General features: G+C 38.1%; 1 protein-coding gene across 4 annotated transcripts in view; it reads left to right on the top strand.

Moving 5' to 3' along the window:
• The window catches only part of RAPGEF4 (Rap guanine nucleotide exchange factor 4), a 231,008-nt gene that overhangs the window by 174,071 nt on the left and 31,890 nt on the right, over positions 1-25,047 (top strand). For all 4 annotated transcript variants that reach the window (XM_075180634.1, XM_075180633.1, XM_075180632.1 and 1 more), the window contains 5 exons: positions 6,372-6,522; positions 9,148-9,236; positions 13,591-13,621; positions 15,717-15,795; positions 18,415-18,561. In XM_075180634.1, the coding sequence (XP_075036735.1) occupies positions 6,372-6,522; positions 9,148-9,236; positions 13,591-13,621; positions 15,717-15,795; positions 18,415-18,561 (497 nt within the window). The remainder of the gene's footprint in view (positions 1-6,371; positions 6,523-9,147; positions 9,237-13,590; positions 13,622-15,716; positions 15,796-18,414; positions 18,562-25,047) is intronic.

Below are 25,047 nucleotides of genomic sequence, written 5' to 3'. Positions count from 1 at the left end.
TAGGCTGCTTTACGTATATGAAGCCTGTATGTCGGGGCAAACGCAGGATTTGTAGAGGGGGGTTTCCACACAACACCGCCAGTAGGCGTGACCAGCATACATGGGGGCGTGGCTATAATTTTAGACAGTGCTTGGCTGCTCTCCAACTCTTCCTATCCCCATAATATACATGGGCAATGCTGCGTGCACTACTGTTAGCAGCTCACCTTTTTCAAGCAGCAGAGCTATGTGAAGCGGGGGCAGGGTCCAGCCACCTAAATTATACAGTGCCCCAGGCTTGGAGGGGGTTTACAGGCACTAGGAATCCCCCTCTGTTTGCCTATGTATGTATATATGGATGTCCGATGAAAACTAAATCCAATTCCAAACGACCATGTCAGATGTTCAGCATGAGTGTCAGACAACCAAATATATGACAGATTGTCCACAATTGATCCAAACCACTCGATTCCAATGTGTACGGCACCCTCAGTAAATTGTAAAAAAATATTTTGATCTGCATTACCAAGCTAGCTGTGTGTAGTCTGTTAATTAGTAGATGTCTGGTCTTTGCATAATTAAGATTAGTTTAATAATGTATTATGGATGTTTGCTGTCTGTGTATTGTATGCTACTGTAAAATTCTTGTACCGCACACACATATATATATATATATATATATATATATATATATACACACACACTCATCTTATTATTTATCTTTTAATATTGTTGGAAAACTCCAGAGGAAAGTTCATGTAGATATGTGATGCATTGCAAGATACTATAGTGATTACACTTAGTAGACAAGACTTATTTCTAGATGGGTTGTGTCCTTGGAGGGAACAGAACATTGAAATATCCAGTGCTATGCGGAACTGCGGACATCTGACGATGTATGTTATGATCACATATTATACGTTTTCTGATTGTGGTATAAATAACTGATCTCTCCTGTGGAATACATCCGGTTCCTGTCCTGTTCTTTAAGAAAGATTGTTGGAACGTGCGTTTTCTGGGATTTGCTGCACAGACTCTTTAGATGCTTGCACCTGTTTTTTAAACTACTAAGTTAAGTAAACACTGTATCATTATATTTCCTTGTCAGTGGTTGTTCCTTCTTTGTCTGGTTCTAGAATTGTACAAGAGAACCTAAGTTTAAGTGAAGCTGAAATATTCAAGGATAACACCTACTCTTTGCTTACAAACTTAATCGTGGGGAATTCAATTGCTGACGATGTGGCGCGTGGACATTGAGCGCTGCACATTGCCAGCAATTACGGTAGAAATCTCTGCTCATTATTCCTCGCACCTCTATGGGGTGCAAGTAGAAATGAGCGGAGATTTCTTTCATATCTCTGTCGCGAAGTGTCTCCGAAATGTTTGTGAGAAACTTTGTGGCTAATTGACTTGTGTCCTATGGGCCTGAGTCATTAAAGAGAGCAAATCATAAAAAAGGAGTAACTTTGCACCTGGGTAAAACCATGCTGCATTGAAAGGGGAGGTAAATTTAAAAAATGGGGACTGGTTTATAGTTGGGGTAGGACGTGTCCTAGATCAACTTTAAATTTCAGTGTAAACATAAAGCTATCAAGTGTGCTTCATGAAAAAACACCCAGTATTTAACTAAACTAATTTGCACCCCTTGCATTGTAACGTGGTTTGTCCTGGAGAACATTTGCTCTTAGTTTTGCCTTACGTTTCGTAATGACACAGGTCCTATGTGTGTATATGGGGGTGGGGGGCATTGTGTATGGTCTTAAATGATTCTTGGTATGGTAATGATAAAGAAAAAATTAAGCCAGGTGAATATTGTTAAGAAAATAAGTGTGTATTCCATACTTCACTAATGTAAGATACTGAGGAATTCAGAATAAAAACAGCTTTATAATCCACTGCATCCATTGTGTTAAACATTGCATTCAAAAGCAGTGTATGTCGCAATGTAATCATGCCTAATGAGCACAAATTACAATCTGAGTATATTTTGCTTTTTTTTCTTATTTTTCTAAACCTTAATCTCTGTTCAGAAAGCTATCATTAGTCGGATTTGAAGTAAATGTGAAATAAGGAAATGGCAAAAATTACAGGTACCTGTGGTGAGTTCGATAATAGCTAGGTAAAAATATATGAAATAATTATATGGCTGGAGAGACTGAACAAGAACACGACTAAGAGGAACATTAACCTCGCAATTCCCATTTTTTTTTTTAAACACTGACTGTATTGACAGCATTACAGCGTTTTATTGTGTTTATTGGAGGTGCAGATTCTTTAATTTAATACAGCAATTATTGGTTTTAATAAAACGGCAATAATATTTTTTTAAGAGGCATGGCATTATCCAATGTGATTTGTAAAACAGGATGTGTGGAATTAAATATAATTGAATGTTGCCGTTTATTTCTTTTGAAGGAAATGCATTATTTTGATAAAATGTATTGTCTTGCTCCACAGTCAGATTTTCAATGCAATTTTTCGAAACGTAAAGATGTCACAGTTACACTTGTTTTCTATGGAAAGCATTTTCCTGGATCTCTGTACAGAAAGCTGTCGGAAACACTTACATTGAACCGCTTTCATCTCTGTTTCCTATTACTGTTTTACCTAATCTCTGGAGAGGTTCTACTTTGTATCCCACCTCCACTCTTTATTAAATCACTAAAATTACTTTTAACTTTTATTGTAGTCGGAGCAAATTTAACTCTTGCAGTAAACAGACTACAGCCCATGGTAATCTTCCCAAAATTCCTAAAGTAAATAGATCAGATATGTGCTTTAGTATCCTTGGTGGCTGTGGTTCAAGACAAAAGGAATCAATCTGGCATCACTGGACAGACAGAGAGCATTCCGTACCCTAGACTGACGCTAAAGGTTCTGCCTTTAGGGTCAAAATAAGATTATATCTAATGTGCTGCATTTTCTGGATTATCCCTTCCCCACTTCCTAGGAATGAATGGGTGTAATTGATTGTGTAGTTTCTTTGGGGATTTTTTTTTCCTTGTATTGTATTTGTGAACTTATTTTGTATATGTGCATATTTATAAAATTGAGAGGTGATTAAGGAAAAAGTAGAATGTATTTGATAAATTTGACAATAGCTTTAAAAACAGCGCATCACATAGAAATGGTTACAAATTTGCTGCTACCAGTTTGAGTAAACACATATTTAAAATTACTATGGCAAATCGGTAAACGAGAACTTAGCCAAAATATTTGTTATAATCGTAAAAACCTAATGTGTGCGAAACTACTCTTTTTTTTCTAGCTGTACCAATCCTTTATTTCTCTTGTGTGAATTTGGTTTCTAACACTTCCTATCACTTCAGCTTGGACAAATTTTTAATTTCTTTAGACACGTGAGCCCCCCAGTTAGCATTATTGTTGTCAGCACAAAGTCTCCGACTGTAATGAAGAAACTCCTGATAGCTGTTCTAGAGGGATTGGAGAGACAGAGTGCAGGGTTTGATGGGCAATTTATTTTTTGAGTGCTAAAAATAAAAGTCTACTTTTTATACTGCAGTCCACATTTAGCAGCAGGGGATCTGGCAGGGTGGGCAAGAAGGCAATTGACTTCATGTCCACTATTCTATTTACAGATGAAGACTACAGTGAACGAAGACTGTATCTTCTTCAATGCTGCACTCAGCACTGCAAAGTCACTGTATATAGCACCTGTATGGGCACTTATGTGGTCACCAAACACATACTGTCACAGGACTTCAGTAGATTATTATTATTATCACCATTTATTTATATAGCGCCACTAATTCCGCAGCGCTGTACAGAGAACTCACTCACATCAGTCCCTGCCCCATTGGGGCTTACAGTCTAAATTCCCTAACATGCACACCCACAGACAGACAGAGAGAGAGAGAGACTAGGGTCAATTTATTAGCAGCCAATTAACCTATCAGTATGTTTTTGGAGTGTGGGAGGAAACCGGAGCACCCGGAGGAAACCCACGCAAACACGGGGAGAACATACAAACTCCACACAGATAAGGCCATGGTTGGGAATTGAACTCGTGATCCCAGTGCTGTGAGGCAGAAGTGCTAACCGCTTAGCCACCGTAGTCATAACTACGGTGTAAAGTTCAGATTTGGGTTATCAATATAGGACAAGCACACAGTGAAACATACCGAATGCACGATAAGAGGAATGATAGAAATTGATGTGACCTCAGAAGAGCAATAAGAAGAATGAAATAAATTAGTGGTTTTATCTCTTCTGCGACAGATGTGATCAGAAAAGCAGTGAGGAATATTGTTGTCAATTATCCTTGTACATCTACAGAATTTCCGCTGTAGATCTCCCGTGGAGTCTTTCAAATATGGAACTAGTAATATTTGCTCTTGGTTTCTGTTATGAAGGGCGGTGTGTGCAGAACAGGTGTTTAGGAATGTATCAGCTGAATTTAAGGAGTGTCTAAGATAAACAATTTCCCTTCAGGAGTTCACTTTAGGAGTTTTACATGCGATGGTAAATTCTACCAAGTGTCTACTAAGAAAGGAATTGGTTACTAGAGAAGAATGATTAGATCATTGTAGAACAGGAACATGAAGAGCCCTCAGTCTCGTCCCATTCTGCCTCCACGTGAGATGGAGCTGATGAGCTATAGCTCAGGGAACAGAGACACCGTTCTGTGCTCTCAAACTCATAGGCAGAATGGACTTATCTTGGGCGCCTCAGATTGAAGTATGACGTAGCTATCCTCATCCGGGACACTGATACAAGTCTCATTAAAGGACTTCACACACAGTATTGATAAATGCAGCGCTTCTCAAATTATTCATGAATTATTCCAGTCATTGTATTACTGAGCTACATTGCTTTTTTCATATCTTGCCGTGGTCTATTATTATTTCTTGTTTTTCTATTGTCTGTTTTGTGTTTTTAGTTTTTAAAATAATAATGACGGCAAAAATACCCAAATTCGGTACAACAATGTCTTCTTAATGGTTATGTAAACATTCTTCTTTGGAAAGGAAAACGTTTATAAAGCTATTATGATACAAAACCACAGAAAAGCTAATTCCTGCACATTGGAATTGTGGGTAGAGCCTTGCAAATGTCCAAGATCTTTCCTAATCCTAAACATCTTATTCAAACGTATTACTGTAAGTTTCATCAGTATAAGATTAGGACTCTGGCATTTATAGTCAGAGGTTTGGAGAGTGTTTGACTGATGTCCTCCCATCGATAGAAAGAATTTACAGAATATAACATCAGTTTGCCACAAGATGGCAATCATGCGCTTTTCAATCTCAATGAAAAGAAAAACAGAATCCAACTATTCATTGCAAAGTGTATCTGCCTATAGTATTTCTTGTTTCTCTCAAAAAAAATTCCAATCCATTTTCACATTCTCCTTTAATTCTGTCTACTGCATTTAACTATATCATTAGAGTTTGTAGTGTACATTGATAGAGAGCAAAGTAAGACTTTATATCTTATTAGCAAGACATTTGCTTTTGATCAAATCCAGCCAGGAAGCCTGTTTTAAGAAAATTGTGCTTTGGGGTTGTAAAAAAAAAGGTTTCTCTAACTTAAAGCTACACCTGTCTTACTGTGTACAGATGCCATTTTTTTTTGTAGAATTAATATAAAAAGAAAAAAGTAAAAAAAAAGAGATTTTTGTTACTTAATAAACATGCTGTTCTCTACATCATATCTGATAGGCAAATACAGCATATATTTAGTGACTGGAAAAAATTCTATGGAAAACTGTTCATTTCATACATGGATGGCTATTTACTAACCTTGCTCAAATGTGCAAATCTGCTCTAAAACCATAGCAGCCAGTCAGATATTAGATATTGGTATATATAATTATAGACAATAGGGCTTATCTACTAACACTGCATATAGGTACAAAATTTGCACTTAACCACGGCAACCAACCAGCTTATAGCTATCTCTTTGTTGCCGGAATGTTCGGGAGACTCTCGAATTTCTGGGAATCCTCCCGGGAGAGCAGAGCAACCTCCCGAATCCCGGACAGATTGCTAAATTAAATGGAGGGGGCAGGGATTAGTGCACGAATCACGTGTCACCTCGGTCCCGACCCCTGCTGGTGTAGCGCAAAATGGCTATGACCGCTAAGGGGGCAGGGCTTAGTGACATGATTTTCCGAGCCCCGCCCCCACACACCAACCTGTCTCTGGACCTCCCGGAACAAAACAAAAAAGTAGGCAAATAGGAGCTATCTGTCTAGTGCATGTTAGGAAATGAAAACAAGTGCCTGATTGGTCGTTGTGGCTTAGTGCTAATGTTGCATCTACACTTAGTAAATGAGCCCTAATGACTGATTGTTTAATGTGAGCAATTTAGTAAATAATCCTTTGCCTATCATATGACATTGTTTAAGCTCTTCCTTAACGTCTCTGCACTTACCATGCCCAGCCTTCCCAGGGGACAGAGCAGGAGAAAATGGATTATGCCATCAATAACAAGCGTAGAGTGATACGATTGGTACAACTCTGGGCCAACCTGTACAATGACTTATTACGGGAAGATGAGGTTGCGATGGCTTTTCTAGAGGTGAGTTGTATCCATATTTTGGATAATTTAAAGAGCATGGAAGCTGTTTTGTGCCTTTATTAATTTCAGTAATATTTGACCAGTACTTATATTGGTATAATGAACATGTTACTGTATTGTATTAATTATCTACTCTTATTTCCCCAGAATCAAATATTTGCTACATTTTGTTACAAATCTCGTTTGCATGCCTAGATAAGCACAAATGCCACACACAATTTTGGGCTATTTTAGATAATAATGACCATTATGTCCCATAAAAACAACATGTGTGACTAGCTATTGACATATCATGTAAATCAATGAGCCCACACATATTCAGTAACCGATCAGAATTTCCTTTCTACCTGACAAAATATCATGTGTTTGAATTGAATTTTGATCTTACAGATTAGTCGTTTTGGGGGCCGCACTGTTAACACTGTCTGGCCAATTTGTTTGCAGACAACCAAATTGACTTACCAGATTGCATTTGTGTGGTTGGATTTTTGGTGCACAAATTACCATAAACAATCATTTACTAAAATTGATGAATATATACAAATATACACACAAGTGATGTAACCCATAGCAACTGCACTGGAAAAATGACAACTACATTCTGATTGGTTGCTGTCGGTTACAACATTTGCACCATTTCATTACCTAAACTCTAATGTGTTTCCACTTATTGAAAACTGCTAAAATACATTACGAGTGAACATTACAAGCATTTCAGCTACCAGTGGTTTAGATAAAAACCGGAAGCTTTTAATGGCATTCCAGTTAAGAAAACCTGCGTAGTTACGTTTCAAAATCATTAGTTCTTTTAGAAGCAAATGAGAAAGCATAGGCAGTATGTCTGCAGTACTCGTGCATTGATACCGTGCCCCTTGTGCTAATGCGAATCCAGTGGGAGAATTTGTATTTCTTCTCCCACACTACATTATAAGCTTTTATAAATGTCAATATGTTGCAATTTTCTTAAGAGACTTTACAATAGCTTCCACCTAAAAATATACATAATGATTGTGATAAGTGGGCAAGTCATTTAGAAGCATGATTTTTACACAGAACATGGATTTTACAGGCCTGTCTCCATGAGATGCACGGGTAACCTGTAATTAGACTGCACATGGCTTTTATTAGAGAGGGAGAGCAATCATTTTATACAGCACATCCAACTCTCTCTCTACCACTACAGGCTTATACCCTATTAACTAATTCAATTTTACTTTACACCCCTATAGAATGATAAACATCAAATTGATTTGACAGTATTACTAGAAAAATAGACTGTGCAGAACAAGGTACATTCCAGTGCCCAACCAAATTGTATTACTATGTAGTTGTTATATTACTGTGTATGATAAAGTCTCTTATCTCTGCATTTACATCCGATTTACATAATCAGTGTGATTGTGTGTTGTTGTTACCACACTTCTTTAGGATAAACACAGCTCATAGATATAGGATCTAAAGGCATTGTGTCAATTTGTTGATTGCAAACAAATTATTGACTATATATATATATATATATATATATATATATATATATATATATATTATAGTTACATCCAATGTTATATAGCACCAATGTACACTGTAAAGGGATGAGTAAGGTGTTGTGGCATTGATAACGTCAGGAATATGCATAGTCCGGTTAAAGATACAGGGCTGTGTAATTGGATGGAGCTATATAAAATACATTTTGTGAACAAGATTTTTTTACCTGAACAAGATAACAGAACAGGCAAATGCGCTTTATTTAGTGTTGATAGCATTTTAAGCCAAGGTGGGTATATACTCCCCAAATTAGTAAAAGTAAATAGTAAATAAAAGCACATGCAGCTAATTATATGCTTCCCCATAAACAGAGCTACCCAGGTCATAGTTTGCCTAAATAGTAAATACAGTCCATGACAATTGTGAAGACTAGTCATGGGAGTACCCCGATGTCACATTTTTAATCCATAGTTTCCCATAGTAGGTGCCCGGTTGGAGAGAATACGCTGAATGCTGCTTTTGAAAAATAGACAAGTTATAATCCAAATACTTTTACACACCTGCTTTCCAAAACGATGAAAGCCATTAGTACTGTAAATGATAGAAGTGTTTACACAATTTTAAATAACAAAATAATGATAAATTCATGGTAAGCACAGTCCTGGACAAGTTTTAAGACTAGACAATGAAGTACCGTAGAGTCATAATTTTTTACTCATAGTTTCCCAATTAGTGTTATAGATCTTAATATTGGGTTTAATAGCTACTTACACTGAAACAAATGAATATAATATTCATTACAGAAGCAAATTTTTGTGACTTTATTATTTTTGTTGTTATTTTTTATAAAAATAGGTTTGGAAAACGTCTTGCTGTACTGTTTATGTGATACAACGGTACTGTGTATTTGTATTGGTACTGTGTATACTGTGTATTTGTACTAGTTTTAATGGGAATCGTACTGATGTAATATGAAGTCGCTTATGACTGCTGTGGTTTTGTTTAAATGGAAATTGATATGGATGAACAAATATACCATACATAATGCAGTGTATCTGATACAGTATATTTATATTTAATCTGGTACGTATAAAGATTGTTCGTGAGTATAGATTAAACTCTTCATACCTGTCTCTATAGGAATTTTATGTCTCAGTATCAGATGACACGAGAACCATTGCGGCTTTGAAGGAACAGCTTCCTGAGCTGGAGAGAATAGTGAAACAAATGTAAGTACTATGCTTCTTTTATACTGCTTATATCGTTATGATCAAATCTCTGTGAACGGAAACATTTGTCACTTGTTGCAGAACCATAACCCTAAATCCTATTTGCATAAAAGGTCAGTGGGAAATAATATGGAGGCTACAAATATAACCTAAATAATAGTAAAAGTGCTGCGAAATATGCTGATGCATCGTAAATGTTAATTAACGAATAGTAAGCAAATCATTAGCTTGAAACATGTTTACTTTGTGGTGTATTATTAGAAAATGTTAATTCATTGGCATTGTTCCCTTTAAGATGTGTGATCTGGAATGGACAGTGTTCAACTGAATATGTTAGTTAAAATCCATTGTGCAGTGTTACACTGAACAGCAGATTCTAAGTCCTGCCCTTCAGTGCAGAGTTTTTACCAGATTAAGCGTTAACTCTTTCATTTTCATATCACTCAGTTTGCATGGGGCTTTGTTCATGGTGATAGATTATCATCATCTTCTATATATAGCGCCACTAATTCCGCAGCGATGTACAGAGAACTCACTCACACCAGTCCCTGCCGCATTGGAGCTTACAGTCTAAATTCCCTAACACTAGGGTCAATTTAATAGTCACCAATAAACCTACCGGTATGTTTTTGGAGTGTGGGAGGAAACCGGAGCACCCCCACTCAAACTTGGGGAGAACATACAAAATCCACATAGATAAGGCCATGGTCGGGAATCGAACTCATTAACCCCAGTGCTAAGAGGCAGAAGTGCTAACCACTAAGTCACCTTGCTGCCTGATGTAAGATTTTCCCAATTGACTAGACCTACAATGACGTGTTCCAGTTGGTTTGAAGGAGTGTTATTATGCTTTATAGCCTTCGGGTGTCACTTTTCTGAAGGGCTGCACCTTTTCACATATGTAGTAAAAGAGTAAGGTTTTACAATAAACTAGACACTACTCTAAGGACATCAAAATAAATCTAATCAAAATTATGAATTTTTCATACCAAATGAGCATGATCTCATCTTCATTAAATCATGACCATCACAGCCCTTGTACACACATGCAGTATAGTTGTCCTCATTCAGTATAGTGCAAACATCTCAAGCAGAAAGTTTGACCTAGTGTCTGGCACTTCTTGCCATTGATTGGTATCCTAGAGCTTTCTCGAGCATACTCTGCATAATAGGGGACCCATAAGGGAGATATCACAAAGAGGCTTATTTCATTTATTCATAAAAGTTAGAATTTTATATGGCTATCATATCTTTTATATGAAATGGAACTAAAAATCCACATAATTAAACGGAATCAAATTGCCTGCTAAGATCATAAGAAACACTTTGCTAAATGTGCTTTCTGGTCTCCCGTGGCAAACAAACGTAGCTTTCCAAGAGTAGACACTTGAAGTGCACATTCCTATTTGGTTATGCTAATAATGTCATTTGGACACAAATGAGCAATCAAAATTACTTGCCTAAAGTCTTCAGTGGCCCTCTGGTTGTTCTCTTCGACTGTTGGCCGAACTGAAAGCTGCCGCAGACTTCCCCAGCATGGAACTGTATAAGATCTCAGATGAATATTGTTCTTACTGATTTCTACAATTACTTTATTGAAGTAATAGCGACAAAATAATTCAAGTGCTTTTCACAAGTTCACATTTGCAGAAAATAAAGGACTCATTATGTAATGAATTCAGTATCATTTCTTAACATTTCAAAGTCTGGTATTAATTTATACTTTTAGTTCATACCACATAGCGCATTAATGTTGCTAAGTTAAAGGACTGGGCATAGTGTAAAGAGGAAAATTGTATAGTTTGTCTAATAAAATTAACCTTTCTGTGAAAATCTAGGCCAGCAGCAGACTGGATGAATATGATGCAGGGATGGAAATGGACTGTGAGTTTTCTATAAGGATTGTAGGCTTTAAAGGGGTTGTCCACGTAAGACTTATCCCTGTAGTGCATTCAGATAATGGCGCTACTTTCATTCCTGGTGCCTGCGTGGAAATTAGCGAGCTGTAGTTTGAACTACAATTAAATGTCCAGCCCTTCTTTACCTGGTTGGGCAGCACGGTGGCTGAGTGGTTAGCACTTCTGCCTTACAGCACTAAGGTCAAGAGTTCAATTCCCGACCATGGCGTTATCTGTGTGGACTTTGTATGTTCTCCCCGTGTTTGTGTGGGTTTCCTCCGGGTGCTCCGGTTTCCTCCCACTCTCCAAAAACATACTAGTAGGTTAATTGGCTGCTAACAAATTGACCCTAGTCTGTGTGTGTGCGTGTGTGTGTGTGTTAGGGAATTTAGACTGTAAGCTCCAATGGGGCAGGGACTGAAGAGTGAGTTCTTTGTACAGCGCTGCGGAATCAGTAGCGCTATATAAGTAAATGGTAATGATGGTTTAGAGACTGCCCTTGGGCAACATCAACCTGTCGTTCAATCTATGGGGTCTATTTACAAAAGTGCAATCTTCCATAAACCTGGAGAAAACTGCTCTTGTCCCTGGAGAATGGCCATATATCAATCTACACAATTTGTCATGGGGTTAATGGGGGAAGAATCAGAGATTTCTCCTGCATTAGCCAACTTTCCGTGGGTTACTTACCGCAGACCTCATAGAACTCTACGGAGACTGCAATGTTAGTAAATTATGAATCAGGGTAAATCATTGCTGCAAACTAACGCCATCTCACCAAGTACTTCTACGTGGTCCAGTGAGGCCGGAAAAGAATTTTGCTTGATTCCCTGCTGGGTCAGATCACTATGTGCATACGTGGACTTTAGCCACGCAATGCGGATTTTACTTTCTGCATTCGCCGGCAGCATGAAGAGTAAAAACAGTGTAGGTGGGGCGTCTTCGCTGCAGCTCCCAGAGCAGTCTCGGCATAGTCAATGGCGATTTGTAGCAATACATAATGAGTGTTACCGCTGCTCAATAGTAAATAGACCTCTATGACTCGCTGTAAAATTAGGGGGTAAACAGGGGAGTGCAAAGAGGTTCCAGCATTTGATCCGGACATGTGGGAGACAATACACAGACAGTATATGGTTAATTTTTAAGAGATGCACTGAAATATTTATTTTAATATAAAAAGGGGGTCATATACTCACCCTATGAGTGGCCATCTAGCACCATGACTCATTATGTAATACTGCTTATCCCCCAATAAATGGAGTGTGAGGATATATGTTATATAACACTAATTATTGGGGCAGCACAGTGGCCAAGTAGCTAGCACTTCTGCCTCACAGCACTGGGGTCATGATTTCGATTCCCGACCATGGCCTTATCTGTGTGGAGTTTGTATGTTCTCCCTGTGTTTGCGTGGGTTTCCTTCGGGTGCTCTGGTTTCCTCCCACATTCCAAAAACATACTGGTAGATTAATTGGCTGCTATCAAAATTGACCCTAGTCTGTTTGTCTGTCTGTGTCTGTGTGTGTATGTTAGGGAATTTAGACTGTCAGCTCCAATGGGGCATGGCCTTATCTGTGTGGAGTTTGTATGTTCTCCCTGTGTTTGCGTGGGTTTCCTTCGGGTGCTCTGGTTTCCTCCCACATTCCAAAAACATACTGGTAGATTAATTGGCTGCTATCAAAATTGACCCTAGTCTGTTTGTCTGTCTGTGTCTGTGTGTGTATGTTAGGGAATTTAGACTGTCAGCTCCAATGGGGCAGGGACTGATGTGAGTGCGTTATCTGTACAGCGCTGCGGAATCAGTGGCGCTATATAAATAACTGATGATGATGATTATCATCTAATAATGGCTGGCCTCGCACATGCTAGCATTATGGTAGATGAACCAGAGTGATTCATTTTGACAGTGTGAATAACCAATTGACATTTTAGCCTCAGTTACGAAAATATATTGAAGATTGACGTAGTATTCTCCAGTTTGGTGGTAGAACAAATATAATGGGTATTTTAACATATTTGTCCTAAAATTAGAACCATTGTCATCATACTGTATTGTGGTATTGGTATAAGAAGTGGTGGCTGAAACCATTTTAATTTACCCTAAGATCCATATTAATGTTATTTATGTGGGGTTTATGAAAACTGTTCTATAGGTAACTAGGTAGAAAAGAATGACTTGCTTATATCAACTAAACAATAGTATGATTGGTTGCTACGGGCAACACAGCCTGTTCTACACAGTAGTGAAGTCTGGATCAGTGTGTTTTACATATTTTAATTTCAAAATGAGCAAAAGAACATATTTCATTGAATATCTCTGGTGGCAAATTAATGTTATATATTTCAGTTATTAGTGTATAGTCTCTGATTTATCATGATGTCTGATGTATTCAAAACTGTAACAGATTGCAGTCTGTGTTGTTTCTAACATAATTTGTGCTATTTATATTTTGTAGATCTGAAGATGGAAAAGGGCAGCAAAAGAAAGTGAGTGAAACCTTCTGTTCTTTTATTATAACTGCATTGACATAAGGTTTTCATAGGATTAAATATGTCATATAAAATGGATGCTGATCTACATGCATTTATACAGTTAGTGTATGCTTACAGGTGCAAAACATTAATCCTTTACATGTATGTTTACTAAAATTGCATTTCGTTATCATCATCATTTATTTATATAGCGCCACCAATTCTGCAGTGCATATAAACAATTATGATTATGTCTCCAGAAATTATTATATTATTATTATTATTATTATTATTATTATTATTATTATTATTATTATTATTTTGTATTAAAATTCTTATTAAAATATTATAGCAATAATTAAATGTAATGGACAACACAGTTCAAGCCCACATGCAGTATACAAACTCATCCACATGGGAATAACGGTTGATAACGTTACAGGATCTTTGTTTTATTTTGTACTGCTCTGAACTAGAACTAGTTGTATGTCTATATTTCTGCTCTCCAGACAAAACACTTGTAACATCGTTGACATTGGGACATAATATTTTCTTCATGCTGTGATCAGATGAAAGTTTCTTACAGGAGTTTCTGTTTTCTCCTACTATCACAGAGCACACTTTTGAGGACTGGAAAAAGTAAAGGGCAATTTTCTAAAAAAAAAGATAAAAAAACACAAAACAAACAATGATACAGACATCAAAAACGAAATTGTTGTTTAAGAGTGTTTCCATTTCAGGGGCAAACACAGGATTTCTACAAGGAGATTTTCAAATGCACAAATTCTTTAATAAAACAAAAAGTATGCCACAGGTAACCTGCAAGGGACAATTGTTGTAGTGCTTTATGTAAATAGCAAGTACCAGCTCTTTCTTATTCACATATAGTGTAAGACATTATCTAAGATGAGAGACTGGCTGTTCATTTACAGTTTTGGAAAAGTATTGTCTGTGAACTTCTAGGACCTCATTTAGAGTCGGACGCAAAGTCCGTTTAAGAAGTGTAGGAGTGGGAGTGTGCCGCAGCTTGGTAGGGTATTACGAGTAGCAAGCAACCCCATTTGCGTCCCACTCTTAATACCCTATCGAGCTGTGAGCAGTTCCTGCAGCTAGCTAACCGCTTGCGCCACCTAATTCCTGCCGCACAGCTTTAGCCCTGTTTTGACGTGTGTTGCGTCTGCACCTCACTGCGACTAGGATGTATTTACGTGGTCACGCCTCCACAATTCCGTGTCCCTCCCATTCTCTCATAGTGAGTCGCAAGTGTTAATTGCATCCATGCAGGCGGATTTGGTGCTTTCTGCACATGCCTGGTAGTGTTTTTGGGTTAGATGCGCCTAAAACGGACTTTGCGTCCAACTCTAAATGAGGTCCCTAGTGATTAAGGTTAGTTTATTGTCTATATATGTTTTTATACTGCAGAGGTCACTTAGATAAGGCACACAGGATGATATCGGCAGCACATAAGAAGCTGCACACTCCATGGGGTTCAGGGTAAAGACAAAGGAAGGACCCCCAGACTGTGAATACTAGACATCAAAGCTTCACTAGCTCCTGAAAGAGTAGCAATGCTGTGTAGTTTATATATAGAGAATAAAGGCTTTTACACTGTACAAAACCATTTTACCTGCGGTTGCATCCACCATACAGTGTGTGTGTTTACGTGTGTTCTGTACTGCAGTATGGAAGATACATTTACCATAGAGACCAATGATCTCTATAATAACAAGTGGTTCTAGCTGTGTACAACTTGTGCTTGATGCAGCTGACTGAACTGCAGGTAAAATGCTGTTGTTTTATGGTTTCCTTGTGTATTGGAGTCCAAATACTGTAAATTAAGTCCAAGTTACAGTAACACATCTTATTCTTGGCCAGTTAATCTCATTCATCTACTATTGATTGGAATAATCTGGGTAATAACAATCTCAGAGCAGTAATACATTCCTGTATTATTTAAAATTAAATTATGAAAATGAGTTTAAGAAGAAACAACAATATTCAGATTTCGCTGATCAATGCTGGGTTTGTCTGGTTACTGAGGTGAGCTAGCTTCGGCTGTACCCATGGTCAATATGATGTAACACTTATGTCCTTCTTCTTAAATCAACAGCACAAAGTGCTTCTGCGGCAGTTCAGCACCGGGGATGAAAGGCTACAGAAGCGACAGCCAATACGAAGCACGGATGAAAGTAGGTTATCATGGGGGTTTTATGGATATTCTGGGGGTCTTTTTTGACATTTTGGAAAGTTTTTTCGTCTGGTTTGACACAACTGAGTGTGTTGCACCCAGGTTCATGTCTCCAGTGTACGTAATATGTACTAATGCGTCTTGTGTTTATTATTTATTTATTAACATATATATATATATATATATATATATATATATGTTTACAGCAGCTGTTGATATTTGGGAATAAACACAGTAATAAAACAAGACTGGGGGGGTATATTTACTAAACTGCGGGTTTGAAAAAGTAGAGATGTTGCCTATAGCAACCAATCAGATTCTAGCTGTCATTTTTTAGAATGTACTGAATAAATGATAGCTACAATCTGATTGGTTGCTATTGGCAACATCTCCACTTTTTCAAACCCCCAGTTTAGTAATTATACCCATGGGTATTAACAAACAGACATAGAGGTAAGAGGGCACTGTTCACCAGCTTACAATCTATCTATAATATAAATGTCTAGTGGCGTGTGTTAGTCTGTCTGTGTGTGGAAAAAATAAAACCAAGCTGCAGCGCCACCTGCTGGGCAGAGTTATACACTGACCTACTAAATTCTTATGTGTGTGAAAAAAAAAATCAGAAAGGGCTGAAATTTGGTATACTAAGATGTTTTTAATTTGTTAATTTAATTTGTTAATTGTTAAAAGTGTTTATAAAGATTTAAATAAAATATATACATATTTCTTGAAGGAGAAGTGACAGTTGGGAGTGGTTGGTGGTTGCCGGGGGTGACAGTGGGGAGTGGTTGGTGGTTGCCGGGGGTGACAGAGTGAGAGGAGTGTGATACTCAGGACCGCTGAGAGAGATTCCTGTGTCTGGATAGACATCTGGATAGATGTGGCGATAAAGATGAAGGATGAGGTGATGGAGAAAAATGATGAGGTGGTGACATGTGGACAAAACCACGTTAAAAAGGGCGCTTACGTCGGAGGAGGCCTGGGCTATGGCCCAAATGCATGACAAGAACCTTTTTAACACCTTAAGTAGCTTGATTTGACTAGAATGCATGAGTATCATGCACGGGTTAACTTGTAGTGAAATATGAGTTTAAACATAAGGTTAATTGCCACATAATGCATATTGGTCAATCCAAAGTTGTTAGTGGGGCAATATAAATATGACACACACCGTAATGTTAGTTTAGGGGTCTGAAAGTTGTTTTTACCTAAAGAGAATAAATGTAAGTTTCGAATTAACTGTATAGAGGGGTGGTCATTTTTAGAATAGTCTAGGTAAGTTAAGAAGGAGAAGGAATTTGATAAGCTTGCCTATAGAGGTGTGTTTTCAGGCTTGATTGAAGGTTTGGGAAAAAAATGTTGTACAACGGAGGGAAAAATGTCCTATAAACTGGAATGGAAACAAGTAATGTGTAGATGAGAGATGCAGATCTTTGGCACAGTGGAGGGATCAACTTGGGGAAGATAATGTGAGACAGGAAGAGATGTAGGCAGGTGCAGTTTTGTTAACGGCTTTATATGTTAGTAGAAGTATTTTTAATGGGATTCAGTAAAGTACAGGCAGCCAGTGTAGGGACTGACATATAAATGTAATATTGATGCTATGTGTTTGAGAAAGGCTGAAAGGCTTTAAGGAATATAACTTGCATGGCTACAATCAAATTACACTGTTTATGACACTTCCATTGCTATTGGAGTTTTGTTGTGTTTGGTATAGGCTGATTGAATTGTTATGTTCCATATAATTCTTTATAAGTTGTCAGGCTCTAACAGAGCTGGATTTCATTTTCCATCGACTTGTTGTAGTATGGGATGGGAGACAAATGTTATGATCAATTACCATTGCAAAGGTCAAAGTGTAAAAGAAACAAGGAAGACAATTGGTTGGTTAAATGGCTGTTTCTAGGGGCCATAAAAAAATTTTAGAGCAGAGTTTCAGGTTGTTCTGGGTCAGTTTACTAGTAAATGGTTTTTCTTTCCTTACAGGCGGTCCTGTTTTAAAGGGTCAGATCATCTCTCCTTAGCGTGACATAAGAATTACATAGAATGTTCACAAAAGAGAATAATATAATCCATTGTTCTAAGCCAAACATGAACAACTTTCAGATACTAAAGCATGCTGGGAAATTCAAACATGTGCAACTCCCACATAGTAAAGCATGCTGGGAAATTCAACTGCTGCAGGTTTTAGAGAAAATATTTAATGTATTTTATTCATAAATAGGTTTTATTTTAATGTCAGTTTGTCTATAATTATATGGGCATAAGTTAGTCTGCACATTATTATAATTGAGGGCTGCAGTATAACTGGATTTCAAATTCAGTGGTAATTTCAAACCTTATTTTATAGTTAGAATAGTGCTATATTGAAATAATAAATGGTAGCCTGATAATCTTAGGAACACTGTTACAATACAATACAATAAAGTGTTCACATTTCATGCAGTAAAAATGCAGAGGTATGCAGTTTCAATTCTGTTTTAATTTTGCATAGGATTTTAAAGAAGTAAATGATTAACTGTTCTGTTACATATTCTATTTTATATATATATATATATATGTATATATATATATTAATTTATATAGCTCATGTTCTCTGATGTTTCTCTTTTCTCTGCAGTTCTCTTCAAGGTGTTCTGCATTGATCACACATATATCACCATACGTGTACAAATGGCAGCTTCGGTGAAAGAAGTGCTGTCTGCTGTAGCAGATAAACTGGGCTCCAGAGAAGGCTTGATACTTGTCAAGATCAGTTCTGCAGGAGGTACTGTTTGACTATCATTCCCTCCACTCTTAGAAAATAATTTAAGAACTCAAGGTTAAACACAAAAATAGCAATGGTTTTATAAAAGCGTTTGCTATAATTTCAGTTGATTACAAACAACAGTACGATCCCCCACCGAGTAAATAGGCCAAGCTGGGTGCTGGGGAAGTAGATCTTTGCAGAAGACGGCTACGGTGCTGCCTTATAGGGTATCAGTGTTGCCATTTCCCAAAATATTACCAAAATGATCAGCTAGCACTGTGCTAGGAAACGACTCACTTTGCACAAATGGCCCTCCACAGCGCACAGTGTCCTTGTATTGTTGCAGAGCTGATGAAACCTGTTTAAGAAAGACGGATAAGCAGACAGGGATTTATTGATCCTTCTTACAGAAGGGACTGCAGGTACAATCACCACCACAACCTTTAGTTTTAGGACAAACCTGTATACCTGAGGAAGGTTTACAGAAACACCATTACCTTATTTACTAATTTATGTCTGGTATGACTTCCATAGTCCCATAAAGTCCACAGCTGGCCTAAAAACCATAAAATGAATCTCAGTTATTTAAGCTTTAATTATGTGGTAGACAAATACTGTATTGGACCATCCATGGGGTACTATAAACAGGGACTCGTTATTATATGAATGGACTCAAAGCAAATATTACAGTAGTGGGCCTCCATACCAACGAGTTCAGGACTTTGGCTAATGTAACAACTAAGGTTAAATTCCAATTTAGGACTTGGTCTAATGCTACAGGTTTTTTTTAAAGATTATAAGAAAGACCATTAGGTAAAGTTTGAGGTTGTAATTATTTATACGTTTCATTCTTTAAATTTGACCCAGAAGATCTCTGAATCAGCTTGATAAAGCAACAGAAAAATGACACTCTTATTTTAAGCATCAAACTTCCTATCTTACTAGGACACCAGGGACATGAGAAAGTAGTTTATTTATGTCATATTTATCCAGGCTTCATTACTACTAAGGGCTAGATTTACTAAGCTGTGGGTTTGAAAAAGTGGGGATGTCTCCTATAGCAACCAATCAGATTCTAGCTGTCATTTTGTAGAAGGTACTAAATAAATGAAAGCTAGAATCTGATTGGTTGCTATAGGCAACATCCCCACTTTTTCAAATCCGCAGCTTAGTAAATCTAGCCCTAAGTCTGTTAGTGGACCCTCTGTTCTGGTGGGCCCAGCTTTAATGTCCCGTATATACACATTCTATAATGCTCTTGTCTTGACTATCCACGTTCATATTTCCCATTTCGTATATCTACAGTTACCATTTTTGCTTTAAAGGTATACAACCCTTTTCTTTAATCCAGTTGATTAATCGTCCGTCACCACCTCCCTTAGTAAAGATTTCCATCACCTGATTACCTTTACTGTGGAAAACTCATTACTTTGTTAATGAAGAAATTGTGTTTCCACCAATCACAGTGGATCTCTTAGGAGGCTACATTTTGGAATTCTCAGTTAAAGGGTTTTAGGGGACACTAAAAGTTATTGATAAACGTGCAAAACTGTGGTAAAATGCGTGTAGTTTGTACATTCTCCCCATGTTGTTGTAGGTTTCCTCCAAATACTTTGGATTTCTCTCACAGACCTAAACCATTGTGGTCGGTTGATTAGCTTTTGATTAAATTGGCCATAGTTTGTGTGTGAGAGATAGCTACATTATAGTGTAATATACTGCCAAGAGCCAGGAACTGTAGTTGCTCCTCCAATTACCAATTGCTCAGAGCCAGAAACTAGCACATTGCCTGTAATTATCCAACTGTCCAGAAGCAGGAAGTAGCACAGTACCTGTAATTACCAACTGCCTGGAGTCCGTAACTGGTACTATGCGTGCGATTACCGACTGCAGTAGAAAGTGGCACAGTACCTGCAGTTACCGACTTCCCAGATCCAGGAACTTGCACTGTGGCAGCAATTACCAACAGCCTGCCTGGTGCCAGGGACTAGCGCTGTGCCCAAGATCATTGTTGCTCAGGGGCTGGTGCTATGCATGCATTTACCTCCTGCAGTAGAAAGTGGCACAGTACCTGCAGTTACCGACTTACCAGATCCAGGAACTTGCACTGTGGCAGCAATTACCAACAGCCTGCCTGGTGCCAGGGACTAGCGCTGTCCAGTGCCAGGAACTGGCACATTGCCTGTTGTTACCAGCTGCCAGGAGCTGGCACTCTGTCTGTGGTTATTAGCTGCCCGGATTGAGAGACTAGCACAGTGCCTGTGTCTGCCAGGAATTAGCACAGAGCTGTATTCATGAAAATGTATCTCCACAAACAGCTACAATTGCTATTCCTCTACCTCACTTATCAAGTGTTTCTCACCTTTCTCTATGGCAGTAACGCCTCAACAATGAGCTCTTTATATATGAATGTTTTTCCACCATAGTGTTTACAATATACCTGATATTGGTGACACTATAGGAAAACATTGTTCAAGCAAAATATGGAATTAAAGTAAAGCTTTATTCATTTACCTTCTCCATAATCTCTAGGGTCTACAAAGGTTCTTTTTAAATTGATATAATGACACCAATACATTATTTCTGTTGCATAAGCAGTGCTAATACGCTGTACATTATTATGTCACACATATTTTTTACCTCACTTTTTAATATTACAAATCATCTGTAAAATCTTGTAGATCTTTTTGCCAATGCATTGTTAGTCGGCCCAATCAAATACATTTCCAGCTCCGATGATATAATATGTTCAGAAAATGTCTTGCAATCTTTTTCTCCACACCAAGTCTTCAAACAAACACCAGAAATGTGAGATGAAAACCACTTGTCCTTTATATCAACAGTGTGTAGTATTTAGATTGTACGATATTGTGAGGGATTTAGAATCTGAACATGAAGCAGGGGCAACTCACCGTTATTACCATAGCAACCTCCTTACTTTAGAACAGCGGCCAATGTTAAACTGTAATAATCACTGCAGTGCTAGAACCTATTCCCAAACAAATAATACATCAACCTAGAAATGAATACAGAATCTGGCAACAATTAGTAGTGAACCTAAGTGGAAAAGCTAAAAGTAACATATTGTTCAATTCCTGACCTGTTGTGTCTATGTGCAGCGTCTGTCCCTGTAAATGTGAGCAAAGTGTGCCTGTCTATGTCTATATATGTCTGTCTATGTCTTTGTAGGTCATTTCTACAATATATATATATATATATATATATATATACATAAATAAATATATATATATGTGTGTATATATATATATATATATATATATATATATATATATATATATATATACCGTATTTGCCAGCGTATAAGATGACTGGGCGTATAAGACGACCCCCAACATTTCCACTCAAAATATAGAGTTTGATATATACTCGCCGTATAAGACTACCCCCTCTTCCGCACACCTTCCACACACCAAATAAAACGTAAAAGAACAATAAACAAAGCAGAAAATAATGCATACAGAATTGCCCCTACATGTATCGTGACCCTGTATATAATGGTAGTACATGAGGTAACCTGATAGTGCCAAAAACAGTGTGGTAAGAACCACAAATCCGGAGAGTCTGTCCCAGATGTAGCTGGGTAAACAACACTGAACAAAGTGTAAATGGTCTATTGTACCTAAAAAAACACTGGAATGATAGTCGCTGGAACAGACCAGGGGGAACAGATAATCCAAACAGAGTCCGTTCACAAATCTGGGAAGGGTGGGTAGTGGGTAGTGCACTTACCTTCCTCCCCAGGTTGGATGGTCTGGATGCCTCAGTCTGACTCTCGAATACCCAGGTCCTGTTCCTCTGTGACCTGTTGTACCAGTCTCAAGAAATCCGCACTTTCGCCTTGAAAACCTCCTGCAGTCCTGCCTGGAGACAAGGCTAGTAGCCGGGAAGGACGTTGGGATGTAAAAGTGCTGCGAGCTGCACGTCCATGCAGAGATCACTTCACGGCCGGAGATGGTAAGCGGAACCCGCTGGCGTGTTGACGCGGTTTCGCGCATGCGCATATAGGCTGGTCAGCGCTTCAGTCTCCGTTGATATGCTGTCCCAAGTGCACCCGGCGTATAAGACGACCCCCCAACTAGGAGGCATGTTTTTTAGGGCAAAAAAAGTCGTCTTATACGCCGGCAAAGACAGTATATATATTAGCAGTACATATCTATTATATGTGTATATATTGTGGGCCTGAGTCATTAAAGAAGGTAAGGTAAAAAAAGGAGTAAATGTTCCCCGGGACAAACCATGTTACAATGCAAGGGGTGAAAATGAGTTTATTATTTTGCACATATGTTTAAATACTGGCTGTTTTTTCATCTAGTACACAAATACTTGATAGCTTTATTTTTAGTTGGGGTAGGACATGCCCTACCCCAACTATAAATCTGTCCCCACATTTTATATTTACCTTATTAAAGTAATTGTATCGTTTTCAAATAAGCATTGCCCAAGCGATTGTATTGTGTTTCTAACGTACAAAGTGATTTATTTTAGCAGATGTAAAAAGTTAGCAGTTCAATACATTATTATATAATACAGTACAGTACAGCCAATACCAAAAAATAAATACATACCGCTGCTATCGCATGTGCTCGCTGTGCTCCCTTGGGACCCAGTGAGCAGTATATCCCTATGGAATACTGTGGTCAGAGTAGACTGAGGCTAGTGGGGGTGCAGCTATGATTATATATACACATTCAGTGTTACAGAGAACAATGCAGATGACGTGGCTTGCTTCTATAGGTCCAGACATCAGATGGGTCCAGGGTAAACAGGTCATAGGCTAGTTCAGACTAAGGAATCCAAAGGTGGGGGTCGTCTCTTCAGGGGATGTGCTCCAGTTACAGTTAAACCATTAGCATTTCATAGCCAGCATCATACAAAGGTTTATTCCCCAACATCAATAACTAAAGTATGCAATGTGCGATCTCTTCGCCGAATGCACCGGACAGCTGCTGATGAATAGGGGTTTAATATGATACTAGACATGACACCTTTCCTATAAGCTGAACCTTAAATATCACTGAAGTGTACATATAATCATATTATATAAACTAATAATAAACTAAATACTATCTGCTCATAAATGACTGTGTAACGGAACCAATATGAATATGAATTACATAAATAACTAAATGTTGTAATGCGAGTGTGTACGTGTGTATTTTACCGTGCGATCGCACCACGCGCTGTGTTAGGTGGCGTACGGATCTGTTACGTGGCGTACGAATCGCAATCGCACGGCAAAACAATATTAACCAATATACTTTCGTTCATCCAATTATACGACTTCGACAACCTCTCCCTTCAATACAACATGGTTTTGCCCAGGTGCAAAGTTACTCCTTTTTTATGCTTTGCTCTCCTTAATGACTCAGGCCCTGTAAGTATATGGCATATTTGTATATTGGTATCTTCTTAGTGGTTTATTTTAAGCTACGTTTGTTTTGATTTTTTTGGGTGTCTTCGCCCCCTCTAGAAAAGCATTCCATTAAAGGTCATGCATGGACAATTTTTAGCTATTCTTAATGATCATAGTCTACCCTGCTACTATTCAAGTGGTATGGTTTTCACATCTCTTAACATAATTACATAGTTAATAAGGTTGTACAAAGTATTTATGTCAGTCATAAAGTCTTTCACAGATGCCCATTCATGTCGACACAGAAGCAGGCGAAAATTCTAATTGTATGATTGCCAGTTTTCCACTTAAACGGTGACTCTGATGTGGCAGTTGGATTTCATCGGCTTTAATATTTATAAAGTATCCTACTTTGCTAAAAATATATTCAGCCAAACACATTATTTAGTAAGTTCTTTACAGAAAAGGAGTTCTATTATGAACCACATATGTTTTTTGTTATGTCTAAGGCACATGGTAAAATATATGTTTTAAAGATTAATTGGAACTGTGCAATGTTCAGCAGGTCTCTAGGAGAGTTAGTAAACTAATGCCAGTAAGTGTCTAGTTTAAAAAAATATATAGATACCACATACTTACCAACTTTGTATTCTTTGATTCCGGGAGCCTGCGGGGGAGGTGGGCGTGGCGGGGGCTCCAAAATGCGTGTCACTTTGGATGGGGGGCGGGGCCAAACTGGGAATCGAGGCGTTTGGGACCTGATTCTGCCCACTTCACTAGGAAGTGGGACACTTCCTAGTGAAGTGGGCAGATCCGGGATATTGCCACACTCTCCTGGGAGTCTGTGAGACTATCACAATATGCGGGAGTCTCCCAAACATTCCGGGAGAGTTGGTAAGTATGAGATACCACATATAGTTAACAGAAAACTGGTCAAGTTTTCAGGCTCTGCAGCTTGTGAGTTTGCTGATTGATGTGTTGGGAACGTCTCATAAGAAAACGGTATCCCTAAAAATAAATATCCATCCAATTTTTGAAGACTACAAACATATAGCATTTGCAAGCAGCGATTCACTATTGGGCTAACATTTTGCACAACTGTTAGGAGTAAATGAGAAAGAACAAATAGC

The sequence above is a fragment of the Mixophyes fleayi genome, chromosome 7 (genome assembly GCF_038048845.1).
Source record: "Mixophyes fleayi isolate aMixFle1 chromosome 7, aMixFle1.hap1, whole genome shotgun sequence".
In the NCBI taxonomy this organism is placed as follows: domain Eukaryota; kingdom Metazoa; phylum Chordata; class Amphibia; order Anura; family Limnodynastidae; genus Mixophyes; species Mixophyes fleayi.
Note: the sequence above shows the minus strand (reverse complement) of the source record. Positions and strands in the feature narration are given on the sequence as shown.